The sequence below is a fragment of the Neomonachus schauinslandi genome, chromosome 10, assembly GCF_002201575.2.
Source record: "Neomonachus schauinslandi chromosome 10, ASM220157v2, whole genome shotgun sequence".
NCBI lineage: Eukaryota > Metazoa > Chordata > Mammalia > Carnivora > Phocidae > Neomonachus > Neomonachus schauinslandi.
In genome coordinates, this window is record NC_058412.1 from 59021187 (window position 1) to 59042297 (window position 21111).

Genomic DNA, 21111 nt, shown 5'->3' on the forward strand with positions numbered 1-21111 from the left:
CGGAGTCCCTGGATCGAGTCCCGCATCGGGCTCCCTGCTCGGCAGGGGGTCTGCTTCTCCCTCTGACCCTCTTCCCTCTCAGGCTCTCTGTCTCTCATTCTCTCTCTCTCAAATAAATAAATAAATAAATAAATCTTTAAAAAAAAAAAGTATCTTACACAGGGCGTCTGGGTGGCTCAGTCGTTAAGCAGCTGCCTTCGGCTCAGGTCTTGATCCCAGAGTCTTGGGATCAAGTCCCACATCGGGCTCCCTGCTCAGCGGGAAGGTTGCTTCTCCCTCTCCCACTCCCCCTGCTTGTGTTCCTGCTCTCACTGTCTCTGTCTCTGTCAAATAAATAAATAAATAAAATCTTTAAAAAAATAAAATAATATAAACAAATAATAAAAAACCAAAAACATACACCACAGTTTGCAAAACATTAAACTATTAGAATATTAAAAAGGTTAAGTAGGGTATCCCTCTGAGAGAATTTAACATCTTCTACTTACATCATATCCCAAAACATCTCAGCAATATAATGTTCATTAAAAGCCTCCAAAAAAAAGTTTTCACAAGTGCTGAGTACAAGTATACCAAATTCCTAATACTGAAAAATAGCACACAAAAATCACTCAAGATAAATTAATTTTTTAAGAGCCAAATGCAGAAAATTATGTACTCTATGCCCCCACCTCCTGTTTTAAGAAAGAAAGGAGAGACTGTTGGTGATGGGGTTCAGGGCATGCTACCCCAAAATACAGCATCTTGGCATACAGATTCTTGGAAACTGAAGTAGTTGGAGAAAAGGCAGAGCAGGAAGGTCACTCTGACCTTTCCCCCCCCCAACCTCTTTCCCCTGAAATAGGTCATAAAGCCCACTTATGAGAGATGCCTCCAGAAGAAAGGAGCATCCTCATCTTCAAAGAGAGACACCAAGAAGAGCCCTACAAACAGGCCTTGCTAAGTTTTCCCCAGTTTACTACAATTAACTCTTCATCAAACCCAGAATAAAATATTCAGGTCTGTTTCCTTGGGTCTTCGTTTCCTTATGAAAGCTCCTGTATCATGCAAAACTTATGTGAAATAAATGTGTATGCTTTTCTCCTCTTAGTCTTTGTCAGTTTAATTTTCAGACATATCCAGGGACCCTATGAGGATCAAGGGAAAATCTTTTCCTCCCTTACATTGACTAAAGATAGTATATTGTCCATGTCAAAAGAAAATTCCTGGAAATTAAAAACATGACCAAGTGAAAAATGTAATTAAAATGCTAGAAGGTAAAGTAGAGGAAATCTATCAAAAAGAACAAAAACAAAGAAATGGAAAATAGAGAAAATAAAAGAAAAACTAAGGATTCAGTCTAGAAGGTCTAACATTTGAAATCAGAGTGCTAGAAAGAGACTAGAGGAAAAAAATCATCAAAGTAAGAATACAACTTTTCCCAAAACTAAAGGTCATGAGTCTCCAGGTCCACAGTGGCCCAAATAATAAAAGAAAACCACACACCGAGGACACTCAAGGAAATAAAGGATAGAAAGAAAATCCTAAAAGCTCACAGAGAAAAAGGTCACATTGAATGAAACAAGGCCTTCAAAACTGTAAGTCAATATCACAACCTAGAAATATATTCTCAACCAAACTACCAATTAAGTGTGAACTAGGATAAAGATATATTTTTTAAGACTTAAAAAAAAAAGAAAGTGACCTCTCATATATCCTTTCTTAAGGAGCTACTTGAAAACACGCTTCAGGCTCTGAGAAGAGACACCAAAAGTAGGCTGAGACCAGCAAGAAGATGAAGCTACTCTAAGTGTACATCTTGGACTGTTCAGGTGATGCTCTGACAGCCAATCTGGCCCTAAAGACCATGTCAAGAAACATTTTTAAAATAAGGTCCCAAAGCAGTCAAATCCTCATCCAGGAAAGACATTGTGACTGTAGTCAACCATACTCATGAGAAACCCCTACCTTGGGACCAGCGGTAGACAACTAAAGGAAGGAAAATTACTTTTGTGCTGTCTCTGTCCTTTCTTTTCAGTTCATTGTACCTAATAAGTAGGCTTTTCCCTGCTTTTCTTTCTCTGTTCATGTTGTAGAGCGGGCTAGGAACCACTCTAAACTGCCTATAATCTACATGAATTGGCACCTTCTTGCTGCCTTTTCAAAAGCTAACCACGGACTTAATGTCTATATTCTTCAGGAACTATAAATTCCACAAGGGCAGGGACTATAGCTATGTTTACTGCTGCATCCCAAGCACAGGGCATGGCATGTATTAAGATGCTTAAAAATATCTGTGGTATAAATAAATGCACAAAAATATTAATACTGGTTATGTCAGCACATGGTATTATGTGTTTTTATACATCTCACATTTCTAAACTTTCTTTTTTTTTTTTTTTTTTTTTAAAGATTTTTTTATTGATTTATTTGACAGAGAGAGACACAGCGAGAGAGGGAACACAAGCAGGGGGAGTGGGAGAGGGAGAAGGAGAAGCAGGCTTCCCGCCGAACAGGGAGCCCGATGCGGGGCTCGATCCCAGGACCCTGGGATCATGACCCGAGCCGAAGGCAGACGCCCAACCGACTGAGCCACCCAGGCGCCCCTCTAAACTTTCTTTAATGAGGCTAAATAATGCTTATTATAAAAATGAATAAGGGAGTAGCTCAATACTTGTAAAACAAAAAAATTAAATCCAGCATTCTTCAGATGATATACCTGAATTACAAGACATACAAAACCCATATTAACACAGGTCCTTTCTTTCCAGTCAATCTAATTCTCAAACTACAAATTTTCATGGCTTCAAGAAGAGAAACAGAACCAGGTGTTTAAAATAAAAATATCTGGGGAGCACCTGGGTGGGTCAGTTGGTTAAGCATCCGACTTTTTTTTTTTTAAGATTTTATTTATTCATGAGAGAGAGAGAGGCAGAGGGAGAAGTAGGCTCCCCGCGGAGCAGGACCCTGGGATCATGACCTGAGCCGAAGGCAGACACTTAACCAACTGAACCACCCAGGCACCCCACATCCGACTCTTGATTTTGGCTCAGGTCATGATCTCAAGGTCATGAGATCAAGCCCTCTGTGGGGCTCCATGCTCAGTGCAGAGACTGCTTAGGATATTCTCTCTCCCTCTCCCTCTGCCCCACTCCACTGCTCATGCACTCCTGCTCTCTCTTTCTTTCTCTCTAAAATAAATAAATAAAATCTTTAAAATAGAAATATTTTATAGCCTTTTACTATTATGAATCTTTCCTTTAAGTTAGTTAATTTATTTACTTACTTACTTATTTACTTATTTATTTATTTATTTATAGTAATTGCTACACCCAACATGGGGCTCGAACTCATGACCCCAAGACCAGGAGTCATGCTATTCCAACTGAGCCAGTCAAGTACCCCTTAGAGATTTTATTTAAGTAATCTCTACACCCAACATGGGGCTCAAACTTACAAACCTGGGATCAAAAGTCACATGCTTTACCGAATGAGCCACCAGGCACCCCTTATATCTTTTTTTTTAAGACTTATTTTGGCGGGGGGCAGGGGCAGAGGGAGAGGGAGACAGAGAATCTGAAGCAGACTCCCGCTGAGTTTGGAGCCCAACAGGGGACACAATCCCACGACCCTGAGATCATGACCTGAGCTGAAACCAAGAGTTGGATGCTCAACCGAGCCACCCAGGCACCCCTAAACATTATGTTATTGATAAGTAATCTTCTTATGTAAGTTTAAACCAGTTTTCGTGTTGATAGTTTTTACTTGATTCTCAGGCTCACAACATTATATTGTATATTACCTTATATTATGTTAATAAATATATAAACTTCACATACTCTGAATATGAAAAAAAATCGAAATTCTATGTCTTATGAAGAACATACACTTAGTACCACAGAAACATTAAAGCTCATTTCTTATTTACCACAGATCTCATGAACCTAAAAAATAAGAAGCAAAAATTCTCAAGAGTATAAAACACCAAATAATCCCTATTTCCAGCTTTCAGATTTTTATCAAGTAACCAACTTCTAAACATAATTTATATATTATATTGTTTCCAAATATTAAACCTGAGTTTAAAAACTTTGAGACAGGAATCAGCACATTTTTTTCTGTAAATGTTCAGATAGAAAATGTTTTAGGTTTTGGGTCACCTGGGTGGCTCAGTCGGTTAAGCCTCTGCCTTTGGCTCAGGTCATGATCTGAGGGTCCTGGGATCGAGCTGAGCCCCACATCAGGCTCCCTGCTCAGCAGGGAGCCAGCTTCTGCCTCTCCCTCTGCCTGTGGCTCCCCCTGCTTGTTCTCGCTCTCTCTCTCTCTGTCAAATAAAGAAAATCTTAGGAAAGGAAAGGAAGGGGAGGGGAAAGAGGAAGGGAAGGGAAGGGAAGGGAAGGGAAGGAAAGAAAAGGTTAGGTTAGGTTTTAGGTTTGGTTTTGTATGCTCCACCCCCAGGGTGGAGACCAACACAGGGCTTGAACTCATGACCCTGAGATCAAGACCTGAGCAGATACCAAGAGTAAGATGCTTAACCAACTGAGCCAACCAGATGCCCATGAAAAATATTTTAGGTTTTTAAGGCCACAAGATCTCTGTCACAACCATTCAACTCTGTTATTGTAATAATGAAAACTGCTACAGACAAAAAGTAAATGAATAAGCACCTGACCATGCTCCATTAAAACTTTATTTATAAAAATGGCAGTAGGGGGCGTCTGGCTGGCTTGGTTTGTGGAGCATGTGACTCTTGATCTGGGGTTGTGGGTTTGAGCCCCACGTTGGGTATAGAGGATACTTAAAAATAAAATCTTTTTTTAAAAATTTAAAAATTAGGGGCGCCTGGGTGGCTCAGTCGTTAAGTGCCTGCCTTCAGCTCAGGTCATGATTCCAGGGTCCTGGGATCGAGCCCCACATCGGGCTCCCTGCTCAGCGGGAGGCCTGCTTCTCCCACTCTCACTCACCCTGCCTGTGTTCACTCTCTTGCTGTGTCTCTCTCTGTCAAATAAATAAATAAAATCTTAAAAAAAAAACCTTTAAAAAATAAAAAAAAAAATTTTAATTTAAAAATTAAATAAATAAAATTAAAAATGGCATCAGGCCAGATTCATCCCATGTGCCATGGTTTGTTGACCCCGGCATAGAATATTATATCCATCAACTCTCCCCATATAGAAATAGTGTAGGTCTTCTCTCATACTTATCTATTTTTTTTGAAGATTGTATTTATTTAGGGGCACCTGGGTGGCTCAGTCGGTTAAACATCTGCCTTCGGCTCAGGTCATGATCCCAGGGTCCTGGGATAGAGCCCCACTTCGGGCTCCCCGCTCAGCGGGAAGCCTGCTTCTCGCTCTCCCACTCCCCCTGCTTGTGTTCCCTCTATCGCTGTGTCTCTCTCTGTCAAATAAATAAATAAAATCTTTAAAAAAAAAAAAAGACCTGAGCTGAAACCAAGAGTCAGATGCTTAACCACCCAGGCGTCCCTCTCATGCTTATCTTTTTAATGGAAATCTCCATATTTAAGCACTATCCACTCATTCACTTACTCTACAGATTTTTACTATTACATGCTAGAAACAGCATTAGAAGTTAGGAATAAAAAAGGAAAAAAATAATAAAGCCCTGCCCTCTTAATGCTTACATTCCAATAGCGAAATTTAAAAACAAAACAAGTGAAGGGGGAAAAAAGAGAGAGAGAGAAACCAAGAAACAGACTCTTAACTATAGAGAACAAACTGATGGGAGGGGTAAAATAGGTAATGGGGACTAAGGAGTGCAATTGTTGTGATGAGCACTGGGTGATGTATGGAATTGTTGAATCACTGTATTGCACACCTGAAACTAATATGTAACACTGCATGTTAACTATACTGGAATTAAAATAAGGGGGTGCCTGGGTGGCTCAGTCAGTTAAGCATCTGCATTCAGCTCAGGTCATGATCCCAGGGTCCTGGGATTGAGCCCCACATCAGGCTCCCTACTCAGCAGGGGAGTCTGTTTCTCCCTCTCTCTCTCTCTCCACCCCCTCCCCCTGATTGTGCGTGTGCTCTCTCTCTCTCTCTAATAAATAAAATAAAAACAATAAAAAAATTTTTAATATGAAATTTCAGTGAGGGAACACAAAATTATCACCAAAAGAGGGGAGTAGTGAATACAGAACATAAATATACAAAAGGTGATCTAGCTTCAGTTAAGTAAGATCTTTCGCTAGAATTCCAGTAAACTAGAATAAGGAGCATCCCTTGCAAGGTTAACAGCAGAGGCAAGAAATAGAGAATATGCAAATGCGTATCTAGAAGAAGTTGAAATTATAAATATATACCAAAAAGATAGGTTAAAATGGCAGAGTATTTATATACGATGTCATCTCCCTAACTAAACACATCACTCTCAATTCACTGGTTTCACTGCTCCTCAGGAGCTACCAAAAATAAAACTAGAGCAAATGAATGGCCAGCTTCATGTATCTACAAACAAATGAAAGGTTTGCCCTTTTGTGAGCAACAGGTAAAGCTAGAGAGGATCAATGTCCACCAAGTAGGGTAGGAAAACTTCCATGTGGAAAACAGAGACTAGTACAAATGCCGCAATCAGTACATTACATCTGGGCACACAATGTGAAGGTTAGAGGGAAAGACTGCAGCTCGAGATGTCTGAAACACAGCCTATGAATGAATGCAGGCAGCTGGCAATAAGGAGCCTAACATGTATATCCTGCTCCCTGTACGGAGTTACACATCCTTTCCTCCTAGCCCTGTTGTCCTCTCACTTTCACTTTCTTCACAGAACCTGATTCTCTACAGATGACTGAAAGGTGTGGCCACCAAATGAGATGAGGTACTACTCCACTTTCATCCTCGGTTTCTTTCCCTTTGCTCAGACTCCTGCATTTTTTTTAGTATTTTCCTCTCTGCTCTTCTAGCCTGCATGCTGAATTCAAGATAGCTGAGACTCCACAAAGACAAAAGAAAAAAATGTTTTGACTTCTGCTGTTATCTACATGTAAAATGTACACCCTGCCCACCTTATACTCATTAGGACAGCTAGTATGAAAACAAAACAAAACAAACAAAACCAGAAAATATCAAGTGTTGGCAAGGGTATAAAGAAATCAGAACTGTTATGCACTGTTGGTAGAAATGCAAAATGGCATAGCCACTGGGGAAAACAGTTGGCAGTTCCTCAAAAAATTACAAATAGAATTACCATATGACCCAGCAATTCCACCTCTGGATATATACCCCAAAGAATTGAAAGCAGGGTCTCAAAGAGATATCTGCACCCCTGTGTTCACAGCAACATCATTCACAATAGCTAAAACATGGAAGCAACCCAAGTGTCCAATGACATGAATGGATAAAGCAAGTGTGATATATACACACAATGGAGTATTATTCAGCCTTTAAAAGGAAGGAAATTCTGACATATGCAACATGAACCTTGATGACATTATGCTAAGCAAAGTAAGTCAGCCAAAAAAAAAGACAAATACTATATGATTCCACTTAGATGAGATACTCAGAGTAGTCAAAATCATAGAAACAGTAGAATGGTGGTTGCCAGAGGCTTGCGGGGGAGGGAGGTTGTTATGGGGAGTTATTGTTTAATGGGTATAGAATTCAGTTTTACAAGATGAAAAGAGTTATAGATATGGATGGTAATGGATGCACAACATTATAAGTGTATTTAATACCACTGAACTGTGTACTTTAAAATGGTTACAATTTTTTTCTTTTTTAAAGATGTATTTATTTTAGAGAGAGAGAGCATGCGCAAGGGGAGAGGGGCTGAGGGAGAGGTGGAGAGAGAGTCCCAAGCTGACTTCCCACTGAGTGGGAAGCCTGACGTAGGGCTTGATCCCACAACCCTGATATCGTGACCCAAGCTGAAACCAAGAGCTGGATACTTAACAGCCTGTGCTACCCAGATGCCCCCAATGATAAATTTTATGTTATTAAGTATTTTAGCACAATAAAAAAAAGTATGCCCTGTTCAAGAGCAGGAATTATGGTTAGCAGAAATAAAGAAATAAAAGGCTGCTTCAGGGGGAGGGGAGTCGGAGGGATGGGGTGGCTGGGTGATGGACATTGGGGAGGGTATGTACTATGGTGAGCGCTGTGAATTGTGTAAGACTGATGAATAGCAGACCTGTACCCCTGAAACAATACATTATGTGTTAATTTTAAAAAAAAATTTTTTTTTTTAAAGATTTGCTTCATTTTTTTCTTGACTCCTCCACCAATACATATTGGGTACCACCATGCCATGGTTAAATTGAACTATTTACCATTTCCTGAACCTGCTCCATTGGATTATTTACCATTTTCCTGCCTCACTCCTGCTATTTTCTTAACCTAGAATGCCCTAGATGGCTGCCCCTCGTTTCAGTCTAAAATATTCTACACTTTCTTCAAGAGCAGCAAAAATGGCATTTCCAAGAACCTGCCCAAAAGAGCTAATGCCTCTTTCTGTCCACAGTAGCTTACTCAGACCTCTATTCCCAAATACTACAACATCCTTGTATCATGATTGCTTGTGTGTGTTCTTTTACTGCAGGACATGCTCAAAGCCTTTTGTGTAAAAATCTTGTTTGCTTTTTATGTTTTCTTAAAAATCAGAGATATTTATACCTCAGTGTTGCTTAAAAGGTAAATGAAGATTGGAACTAGATGTCATCTAGAACCCATAGTTTCAGCCCTAAGTCAAACAATCAAAGGCTTTTTCCCTTGGTATCTCAATTGGCTATACAGAGGCTGTGCTGCAAAGCACAGGCAAATCTTCTGTTCTACTCCCAACACCAAATGAGCCAAGCCAGCTCTTCAACCCAGAATTACTCAGGAAACTGAAATATTCCATCCTCAGGCAGAAGACTGACAGCAGAAAGAGCAACACTTGGATATTATTCAGCAATATATTTAAAAGTAAGTAAGAGAATTTCCAGGCAATGTCTTCTCTGGGTAGCCTGAAATTTTTACCTCATAACCAAACAAAATAATCATATTGTCCACCTAGAGAGCAGTAATCCCCAGTGTTTGGAGTTCCTAAAACACTGCCTACACACGTGCTGTTCTTACTTCTTGGCCTGCAGTCCCTCATCCTCATCCCCCCATAGGCTTAGCAAACACCTCAAAAACCCAGGTAAGAAGTCAAATTCTCTAGGAAACCTTTTCTGACCACTCTTTGTGGAGACTAAGATTTGATAGAAACAAAAGGCATAGGGGCGCCTGGGTGGCTCAGTCGTTAAGCGTCTCCCTTCAGCTCAGGTCATGATCCCAGAATCCTGGGATCGAGCCCCGCATCGGGCTCCCTGCTCAGCAGAAGCCTGCTTCTCCCTCTCCTTCTCCTCCTGCTTGTGTTCCCTCTCTCGCTGTGTCTCTCTCTAATAAATCAATAAAATCTTTAAAAAAAAAAAAAAAAAGAAAAAGAAAAAGAAACAAAAGGCATTCATTAGTGTTTATGGTATCAATTAAAATTAGAATGGGGTGCCTGACTGGCTTAGTCGGTAGAGCACGCAATTCTTGATCTTGGGGTTGTGAGTTCAAGCCCCACATTGGGTGTAGAGATTACTTTAAAATCTTTAAAATAAAATAATATTACTCAGAATGTCTAGTATCTCACCTGAGATAATACCTCTAATATTTCCATGAGACAGTCCATTTACTTTTTGTGAAATAATTGTTTTGCCTTTTTTTTTCCTGGATTCAAATCCTATAAGCAAAAGCAGTTAAAAAAAAGAAAAAAAGAACTGCCTCTTAAAGCCTAAGCAGTTTTGGGTGCCTGGATGGCTCAGATGGTTGGGCGTCTGCCTTTAGCTTGGGTCATGATCCCAGGGTCCTGGGATCGAATCCCGCATCGGGCTCCCTGCTAGGCGGGGGGCCTGCTTCTCCCCCTGCTCATATTCTCTCTCTCTCTCTGTATCTCTGTGTCTCGAATGAATAAATTAAAAAATCTTAAAAAAAAAAAAAAGCCTAAGCAGTTTTGAAACAAATAGCAGATGCAAAAAAGAGATGAAATTTCAACACTGCCTTTGTAATCAAAGTGTGATTTTAGACTAACTAGAGTTAGACTCACCCTGAGCCTATTTCCTATTCTTTAAAATGGGTGTCCACCTAGTACAGTTCCTAACACAGAGAAGGCCCACAAAACTCGAAAATCATTTTTATAGTCTAGAGTATACTTCGGCACCAGATTCATTCCTATGACTAGCTCTCAGTCTGAAACAGTGTTGTTCAACAGCCGCAGGTAACTACTGGTCACTTGAAATCTGGCTAGTACAAAATAACGTGCTTTAAGTGTAAAATACACACAATATTTCAAAGACTTGGTGAAAAAAATATAAAATACCTTATTAACATTTTGTATATCAATTACATGAAAAGAGATACTTCGGATACATTGGGTTAAATGAAATAAAATTAATTTCCTCCGCTTTTTAACTTTCTTAATGTGGCTTTTAGAAAATTTTAAATTATATGTTTAGCTCTCATATTTCTACTGGACAGGCTGACTTATACTTTGACTTCAAGCTAGTAAATGCGCTCTCTTAACCATACCGTGCACTACTTGACAGGGGTTCACTCCGGCGAATTCACGCGCTATTTAACACTCCCCACTTCCACAACCCGGGAAAGCTAGATGTAATAGCTGTTTAATTTTAATTTTAACCTGGAGCGCACAGATCCGCCGAAGCAACTCGAAATTGCCGCTCACACAACAACAGAGAAAAAGTTGAGAAAAAACCCAGAGTCCTCTCCGGTTCGTGTCTGCTGCGGGGCTGGGAGCTTGAGCAGAAAGGGGTCACCCTTAAGAAAGTGAGAGGAGGCGACGGAGCGAGCGCCCCGGATCTGAAGGGGTATAATGTAGAGCCCACGGAGTGGAGGTGTAAGGAGGAAAGCCTTCTCAGCTTCTGAGGGGCCCAATCTGAGGGCGGAGGGGAAGGGCCTGGGCTCCGCGGCCGCAGCTGCAGGGAGGACAGGTACCTTAAGAATCCCCCTCATCTTCGCCAGAAAGGGGCGGAACTCCTCGAGTGACACCTCCGGATAGAGCTGGCTCCGCAGCAGCTCCTCCGTGATGCCCTGGTGCCCGTGGAAAGCTTCCTGGGCCAGGCCGCTCAGCAGCCCGCTCAGAGCTTTAGAGCCCTCAAGCTCGCCCGCCATGGTCAGCGGCAGCCCCGCCCCCCAACAGCTGAGCGCGGCCCCCGCTACGGCACCCGGGATGGGCCTAAATGGCTTGGGCAAAGGCGCGCGGGACAAACGGCGGCCAAGTTCCACCAGAGGTTGGTATTGGCAGCTACCAGTTTTGCTCCGCAAAACCCATCCTCTTAGGTTGCACCCAGGGAGCTATCCATTCAGTTCCAGAAGAATCACTTTACTTAACGCTGATTCCCTTCCTCACTCCAGGCCCTGCTGAAAGGAAAGATCACTTGGGGAAGATCACTTGAGATGGGGAACTCTCCTACGAAGGCGGCGGTTTAACTTCGGAATGGCTGCATCTCATTCCAGGCTTTGCCAATCCCCTAACTGAATAGGATCTATCACTTATATCGATCTACCACTCATATCTAATCTCTGCCTAATCATTACCTGTCCACCTTTTGTCCCATAAAATTTAACTATCCCCTGATAACGTAGTGTGTTTGCTAGGATTGTTCCTTGCCTTTTTACATTAATGTGTCTTGTCTTTCTGGCTATCTCAGTGTGGCTCTGATCCAATGCTCCTTTCTATAACAAAGATTTTGCTAACACTTTCTTTACAATCCTGAAATGAAATGCATAGGTTATATAACTTTCTGCCCATATGATTTCAAAAAATCAATATATTATTCACCCATAAAAAGGAATGAGGTACTGATACACGCTACAACATGGATGAATCTTAAAAACATGCTAAGTGAAAGAAGACAGACACAAAAGGTGAAGTAGTATATGATCCTATCTACGTGAAATGTCCAGAAAAGACAAATCCATGGAGACGGAAAGATTTAATGGTTGCCAGAGACCAAGAGGAAAGGGGAATGGATTAATGGGTACTAGATTTCTTTCAGGGGTGATGAAAATGTTCTAGAATTAGATAGTGGTATGGTTACACAACTTTGTGAATATACTAAACCCACCGAATTATACACGTTAAAAGATGAATCGCACAGTATGTGAACTATATTTCAATTTAAAAGTCAACATAATGACCTAATTATAATTTAAAATAAAAATAAAAGGAAATTAATTTAAAACATCCATATTTCAGTGTGTAAGTGTTGGGGCACAACTATACTGGTGACTAGGAGACGTATGGGATAGCCAAATGCCTGCAGCTTTATGTTGAACCTCCTGTGACAAATACAAACTGACACCGGTATGCTGTCTTGGTGATTCCAGAGAGAAAGAGAGAGAGAGCAGCTCTCTGCTACCGGTAACTTGATCTTCTGAAATGTGAACAAAGGTCGCTAATGTTCAGAACAAAAAACATTCTTTCCTCACTTTACCCAGTAACTGTAAACCAGGAATGTTCTGTGTATACTAAAGCCTGCTAAGAACATAAACACAATGGTATAACTGAGTTCCATTTCAGACAATAATAAACATGTAGGTTTTTCACAAAGGTGAATATCCCCCTTCATGGCAGGATGTCTAATACACCTGGCCCCTGTCCAGCCTGGGCCATCCCTCCCCTTCCGTCGTCAGGACAACTGACATCCCCTCTCAAGGTAGTGCCACCTTGTTGCAGTGTTGAGAATCACCAATCTAGACTGATTTAATTAATGTTTATCCAGCGTTTGCCTGAAGTCAAGAGGCATTCTTTACAATCCTGAAATGAAATGCATAGGTTATATAACTTTCTACCCATCTTTATAATAGAAAAGATGTATTTCTTTCCCTAGAGGAATTTTCTTTTTTTTAAGATTTTATTTATTTATTTATTTATTTATTTATTTGACAGAGAGAGAGAGAGCGCATGCACAAGTAGGCAGAGCAGCAGGCAGAGGGAGGAGAAGCAGGCTCCCTGCTGAGCAGAGAGCCTGATGCGGGGCTTAATCCCAGGACCCTAGGATCATGACCTGAGCCGACAGCAGCCGCCTAACCAACTGAGCCACCCAGGCACCCCAGAAATTAATTTTCTAAAAGGCAAATTCAGAGATGCTTTTACAGCTCCAAGAAAAGCAAACCTAGAGATAAATTATATATTGTGTTAAGTATGTCTACAGGAATTGCAGAGAATGGTCAACATAAGAGGGAAAAGGGTTGTGAGTGGAAACAGCAGTATTAAGCACATGACTTGCAAATTACCTACCAGAAAGCCTGTACCATTTATTTCCATGAAACCTTCCTAACACTGACTGATATTATTCTATATAATCTTTGCCATCTGATAGATGAGAAATATTATCTTATTGTTTTCATTTGTACTTCTTAAATTTGAGAATGAATACTTTTTTATATATATTTATTGACTACTTGTATTTCCTCCCATTTTCTTGACAATTCTCTGTAGGGTTTCTGTCACTTCAGTGATTTCTTTTTTTTTTTTTTTTAAGATTTTATTTATTTTTTTGACAGAGAGAGACACAGTGAGAGAGGGAACACAAGCAGGGGGAGTGGGAGAGAGAGAAGCAGGCTTCCCGCCGAACATGGAGCCCGATGTGGGACTCGATCCCAGGACCCTGGGATCATGACCTGAGCCGAAGGCAGACGCTTAACCGACTGAGCCACTCAGGCGCCCACTTCAGTGATTTCTAAGAGCTCTTTTACACTGGGAATATTAATGATTTTCACCTATATTGAGACATTTTCCTCAGGTTTAGATGGTTGGCTCTGTCAACCTGCATAGAAGTCTGGAAGGTTGTTCACTGACATGCTAGAGAGTGTATCTCTGAATAATTGAGAATGGTTTTTTGTTTGTTTGTTTTTGTTTTTAGAAAGGGAGAGAGGTCAGAAGGACAGGGAGAGGGAGAATGCCAAGCAGTCTCCACGCCCAGTGCAGATCTCAGAACCCTGAGATCATGACCTGAGCTGAAATCAAGAGTCAGATACTTAACCGACTGAGTCACCCAGGCACCCCGGAAATGGTTTTTATTTGCTTCTTTCTGCTTACCTAATTTTTCTAAATGTCTACAATGCACATGCAATACTATTGTAATAAAAAGTTATGTAATGAAAAGATAAGTAGTATGTCCTAAAATCAAAATCCTTTTAATAAAAAGCTTTAAAGAACATACGTGTTCTACATGACTGAGAAAAGCTATATACCTTACATAGTGTTTCTTGAATGTTTTGATAACATAAGATGCTCTCAGAATCCAATAGAAGCCTCAGATACTTTCCCCAAAAAATACACACCAAATGTAGCCTACAATATCTAGGTTAATTTACCCCTCTGAAGTCTTTCTATAAACCTACTTTTTTACTGGCCCTAAGAACTCCCTCTCAACATTCCCAGGTCTAATTAAAACTCACAAGAAATAGATGACTCTTTTAGAAGCAGCGGAAACTACTATACATCACTACCACTCCTTAACTCTTATCCCATTGTATGTAATACCTGGACATATCATTGCCTGCTTGAGCCTACAGCGAATTCCAAAACACCAATGTGATCAATAAAAGAAAATCATCCTTGCCACCAGGAGCTGCTATTGCCAATGCAGCTGTTCAAGGTTGGTTAACAGCTGCATTGCTGGAATGCCTTTCGAACAAAAGTATCAAAGCACAAAGTTTTATTTTATTAAATTTCAAAACACAACGTGTTTACAGATAACCTGGGCACAGTCCCATTAAAAGGATTGTCTAAGGCGAGGCAGCAGCAAAGACCCTGAAGCCTTGGCTCAGATGGAAAATACAAGCACCTAAAACAGCCTTCCCAGAAAATAGGTTTCCATTCTAAGTTCCATTAAGCATCTGGTCACTTCTCTTAAACTCCTTTTATGGCTCATGGGCTGTTTGATCCAGGGTCAGAAATAGGTGTTTTTGTAAGATTTTCCATTTCTGAAAATGTTAAAATAAGAAATGTGGACCAAAATAATGTACAAACACAAGGGCCCAAAGTTTTGCAAGAAACTCTCCCTGCTCCCGGTCTCCACTCTACCTTTTCAAATTCTATTTTAATTACCATTCACTCCACTTGGCCAGCCACTCAGCAGCTATTAGTGGAGAGCTTTGTGCCATTCTGCTAGGCTCTATGGGATACAGAAATGAACAGAACAGTCTCTGCCCTAAAATCTTATATTCTGGTAAGGGAAAATGATATGTAAATGAAGGGCAGCAGAATATGCTACCTTAAAATATGCCACTTTGGCATAAGGATTATTTTGAGCTAAAGGCAATGAGAAGAAGCAGATATAAGGAAAGCTTCTGGCCCTCCCATTTGCCTGAACGCAGGACATAAATTTTCAAAGGTATCCTTCCTCTGTCTACCAGGAAAGAAAAAAGTTAATCCCAGGAGACAACTTTAGACTCTTACCAATGAAGAAGGCATGGAATTAAAACTGCATAACAAATCTTACTCTTGTTTACTGGGCTTTGCCTGGTCATCACCCCATAACTGACTGGTCTTCCTGACCTTTTTTTTTTTGCTTAAGATGGCATATAAACTGGAGTTCTAAGCCATTGCTTTGAGTTACTCATTTTTCCCTGGGCATCTCACATGTATACATGAGGTATACATGTTAATAAACTTCTGTTTTTCTCATTAATCTGTCTTTTATCATAGGGGGTCCTAGCCAAGAACTTACAAGAATAGAGGCAAAATTATTTTTTCCTCCTTTACTTAAACAAATGCTTAAAATACAAGGAACTAAGGGTTACTACTACTAAGTACCTAGAAGTAACTATCAGATTTGGTAGTAGAAGAAAAAAGATTAGGGGCGCCTGGGTGGCTCAGTCGTTAAGCGTCTGCCTTCGGCTCAGGTCGTGATCCCAGGGTCCTGGGATCGAGCCCCGCATCGGGCTCCCCGCTCGGCGGGAAGCCTGCTTCTCCCTCTGCCACTCCCCCTGCTTGTGCTCCCTCTCTCACTGTGTCTCTCTCTTCAAATAAATAAATAATAATAAAAAAAAATTTAAAAAAAAAAAGAAGAAAAAAGATTAACTCAGCCTGTATAGGTCAGACAGAGTAGCTTATTGGTGAATAGTGTTGAAGGAGGTAATCAAGAGGACATGACACTAGTTGACCCATGAGCTGGATGCAGGCAATCAGAGGTTCCTCAACCCCGCCTATCTTTGGAATGTTCATTCTGCCCCGCTCCCACAGTGGGAGCTATTCCAAGGACATAGTCTGTAGAGAATAAGGTGTTGTTGAGACCATCTGGATGGTGTATGTGACTGAGCCCAGTTACGGCCTCTATATAAACTTTAAGATGATAGGTGCAGAGATCTACTCATCTTGCAGCCACCCAAGACAAGCCTCATAAATTTCCTTGCTTATTAAAACTGCTACCTGCTGGATGTGAGTGGTGTGCCTCTTTCTTCAGTCTCTCCTGCCCTCCGTGTATGGGGCCTGGTTTCAGATTTTACCCAGGGAACTCTGAGGTTGCAAACCAACAAATAACCAGACATGTTGCAGGGGAAATAGCATGTTCTGTGTATGGAGGCATGAAACAGAATGGTATGTTGAGGTACACTATGAACCCCATAGTGTAATGATGGGGTACAGGACATACTACACCAAAATATGGAAACTTGGGGTAGTGAATATGTGAAGAAACATGAGAAAAAAACTTGAGAAATAACAGGTACAGGAAGAACTCCCTGATCTCCCCCTTCTTTTCTGAAGTAGGTCAGAAGACTCTCATGTGAGAGTTGTCCTCTCTGTACCCAGAGCATTATTATCTCCAAAGATGGAGGGATGCCAAGAGGAATCTGAAAAAACAGGCCTTGCTGAATTTTCCCAGTTTACAACCCTTAGCTCTTATCTTTTTGTCCTATCACATTTTTTCCCACAACTTTCCACTCTTCATCAAATCTAACATAAAGTTTAACCACTTCTTCAGGTCTTGTCCTTATCAAGCCTCCCATGTCACATGAAACATATTAAATAAATTTGTATGCTTTTCTCTTATTAATAAATCTTTTGTTACAGAGCCCCAGCCAAGAAGCTAGAAGGGCAGAAGGAAAAAGTTATTTTTCCTCCCCTACAGTAGCATGAATAGGAGGAGCCTAGAGTAATAAATCTGGAAAGATAAACAGAGTCTGTGTCATAGAGATGGAAAATTTACATATAATGCTGACTTTTATACTTGGTCAAGGTATAACTGAACAGTTGTAAGCAGGGAAGTAATAAGATCAGATTTGGGGGTGCCTGGGCAGCTCAGTCATTAAGCGTCTGCCTTCAGCTCAGGTCATGATCTCAGGGTCCTGGGATAGAGCCCCACATCAGGCTCCCTGCTCGGCGGGAAGCCTGCTTCTCCCTCTCCCACTCCGCCTGCTGTGTTCCCTCTCTCGCTATGTCTCTCTGTCAAATAAATAAAACCAAAAAAAAATTTAAATTTAAATTTTAAAAAAGTTTAGGTTTTCAGTGTTTTTTTTTTTTTTTTTTTAAGATTTATTTATTCATTTGAGTGGTGCCTGGGTGGCTCAGTCAGTTAACCATCTGCCTTTGTCTGAGGTCATGATCCCAGGGTCCTGGGATGGGGCCCCACATAGCGCTCCCTGCTCAGCAGAGAGCCTGCTTCTCCCTCTCCCACTGTTGCTCCCCCTGGTTGTGCTCTCCCTCTCTCTCTCTCTGTCAAATAAATAAAATCTTAAAAAAAAAAAAAAGATTACTTATTTGAGAGGGTGCACACGCATGCAAGCTCACACGAGTGGGGGGCGGGGCAGAGGGAAAAATCTTCAAGCAGACTCCGCATTGATCATGGATCCCAACATGGGGCTCAATCCCAGGACCCAAGGGATCATGACCCATGAGGTCATGACCTGAGCCAAAGGTTTAACCAACTGAGTCACACAAGGTGCCCCATGAGATTTGCGTTTTCAAAAGATTCTTCTGGGGGCGCCTGGGTGGCTCAGATGGTTAAGCATCTGCCTTCGGCTCAGGTCATGATCCCAGGGTCCTGGGATCGAGCCCCACGTCCGGCTCCTGGCTCAGCGGGAAGCCTGCTTCTCCCTCTGTCTCTCCCCCTGCTCGTGCTCTTTCTCTCTCTCTCTGTATCTCTGTGTCTCGAATGAATAAATAAAATCTTAAAAAAAAAAAGATTCCTCCATGTGGCAGTGTAGCAAACTGAAGAAGCGGGGAAGGCCAAGGCTAGACTATCTCCGTAAGCAAACAGATGATGACGTGGGTCTGACCTAAGGAGTTCCACACTGGGCTCCCTGCTCAGTGGGGATCCTGCTTCTCCCTCTGCCTGCTGCCTCCCCTGCTTGTGCTTTCTCTATCTCTCTCTCTCTACCAAATAAATAAATAAATAAATAAAATCTTAAAAAAAAACTTTATTGGTAAATATTTCATTGTTTCTCTAAAAGATAGACATTAAAAAAAAACCATAATAATGATTCACATAAAATACAACTTTGTTAACTATAAATCCATACTCAAATGTCTGTCTCACAAACTTCATTTTTTTTTTTAAAGATTTTATTTTATTTATTTGACAGAGAGAGAGAGACAGCTAGAGAAGGAACACAAGCAGGGGGAGTAGGAGAGGGAGAAGCAGGCTCCTGGCCGAGCAGGGAGCCCGATGCGGGGCTCCATCCCAGGACCCTGGGATCATGACCTGAGCCGAAGGCAGACGCTTAACGACTGAGCCACCCAGGCGCCCCAAACTTCATATTTTTTAATTGTCTGTCTGAATATTTAAGTACTTGATTAACCAGCAAGGAACAATTAGTTTTCTTCTCCCTTGCACAGTTTGTTATTGAGACCACCATTAAGCCCTATTTTATTAAGCCATATTGCTTGCATCATTCTTTTAATTTTTTTAAGTTTATTTACTTATTTAAGTAATCTCTACACCCAACGAGGGGCTCGAACTCAGGACCCCGAGATCAAGAGTCACACACTCCCCTGATTAAGCCAGCCATGCACTCCCGTTCCTTTTTTTAAATCTGAAGTTTCTTTTAATCTATAAGTTCCCCTTCCATCTTGTTTTTGTTTTTGTTTTCTTGCAATGTATTTGCAGGTCATTTATCCTAAAGAGTTTCTCAGATTCTATGTCTTATTGATTGTATCTTCATGGGTTATCATTTTTAAAAACTATAATCTATCCTGTATGTCCTGTAAACCTGTGAATTAGAAATTACACCTAGGAACTTGATTAGATTCGGGTTCAATTCTTTTTTTCTTCCATTGGGAAATATCTAATGTCTGCTTGCCTCTCTTTTTGTGTTGTGCCCCACATCTTGACCCCCAAAACAACAATCATTTATTTTGCCTACAAATTTGCAATAATTAGTATTAAGTTGATTCCTATTTTTAGATAGAAAATCTGGTTTACTTAAAACAGGTCATGAAGCTTCTACGTTTGCCAGCCCCCTTTTTTGGTTTTTCCTCTTCCCATTTTCAGACATCTTTTCAGTGCGAAGCTTACAAAGTGATAAAAATGTCAACTAGAAATCTTTCAGGGAAAATCAGAAAAATCAAAGTATATTTAAGGAAAACAGGCCTCTGCTTCATGTAACATTGGAAGGCAAACAAAAAAATGAATGATGCGAGCAATATGGCTTAGGAAAAATAGAGCTTAATGGTTGTCTCAATGACATAAACTCACACAGAGGAGAAGAAAAATAGATTATACATAATAACAATAAAAACCATTGTCTTTGGTGTGAAAAATTAAGAGAGGATATATACACAACGCTCTCCCCTTTTCCAACCCCAACAGAGCCTAGCTCAGTCTTGTTATTAGGGGCTTAGCAAGTGGTTCAGCATCCGTCCTAGGGAAGACAACCCTCACCTGGATAGATGGCCAAGTACTACTGTTTTATAAAACCTACTTTACAAGTCTTTAGAGAAATTCTATAAGGCTAGTGATATTGCCAAATTCTCACATATGCTTCATGTCTGCTTGGATCTGACAGGATTTTTTTTTCAGTATTTCCATCCTTCACTAGCAACAGTGCTTTGCATAGCATACAAAAGTTTGCACATTTTAATACTTAATGTAATCCCATTCTAATGGGGAATTAATGTACATTGACACTTTTACGCAATCAAATTTTCAGCACTTATTTATTGCATAAATTGGGGGGGTAAAAAGTAATTCCGATTTGTCACAGAAAAATAAAAGATATATTTAGGACTTGAAATCTTTAAGATAATTAAAGCAATTGTCTTACTCATGGGGACTGTCCAAAAAAGCCAGTAATGGCATCTTCCAAATTCTGCTCTGTCTTTTATGGCTAATAGGTCTACTCCTTACACTAATAAAACTAGTGGAGTCTAACTAGCCTTTAGAGATCATGTAATTTAATCCTACTATTACATAGGTGAGGAAAATAAGACCCAGAGAACTTAAAAGACTTGCCCAAGATCACATAGTTAATAAGTAGCAGAGAAGAACTCTGAAGCCAGGATTTTGGATCCCCAAATTAATGCTATTTCCATCATCACACACTTGTTTCCATGATCGCACATCAGTTGTCTTAACAAGTAATCACAGGATATTTATGAGCTACATCAAAGAAGTCTGGTCCTTTCAAAAGAGAAATCAGCTTGGTTTTGGCTTGGGTCATGATTTCGGGGGTCATAAAATGGAGACTCCTGTGGGCTCTGCACTCAGCACGGATTCTGCTAGATTTTCTCTCTCTCCCTCTCCCTCTGCCCCTGCTCACTCACGCACTCAGGCTCTCTCTAAAATAAGTAAATGAATCTTAAGAAGAAAATAAAAAAGAAGTCAGCACCAGAAGCATTTGAATTAGAGAGCACCCTGGAAGGTTCAACTTCTAGTGCTCATTTCCTCACAGCGTGTTAAAGCGCCTGGTGATCACAGGATTAAGTACTTTTAACATATCCCAGACATCCCTGCTTTATGAGCGCTTAATATTTATTTGTGAAAGAACATTGAATGAACTTAACTTACATGAACTTCCATAGTAAAAACAGTGGTAACAAGAGCCCAGCAGTTTAGCTCATGACCTGGCAAGTCGTTGCTCTTTAAGGAAATACGGTTTCAATCTTCTTACAGGTTTACCTTGGGCTTCAGTTCTCTGT

The 21111-nt window shown here is 40.7% G+C and overlaps 1 protein-coding gene across 1 annotated transcript in view; it reads right to left on the bottom strand.

Moving 5' to 3' along the window:
• The window catches only part of COMMD1 (copper metabolism domain containing 1), a 181443-nt gene extending 170242 nt beyond the window's left edge, over positions 1–11201 (bottom strand). The window contains exon 1 of the mRNA XM_021699211.1: positions 10959–11201. Coding sequence (XP_021554886.1) covers positions 10959–11135 — 177 coding nt within the window. The 5' untranslated portion in view covers positions 11136–11201. The remainder of the gene's footprint in view (positions 1–10958) is intronic.
• Between the last annotated feature and the right edge of the window lie 9910 nt (positions 11202–21111).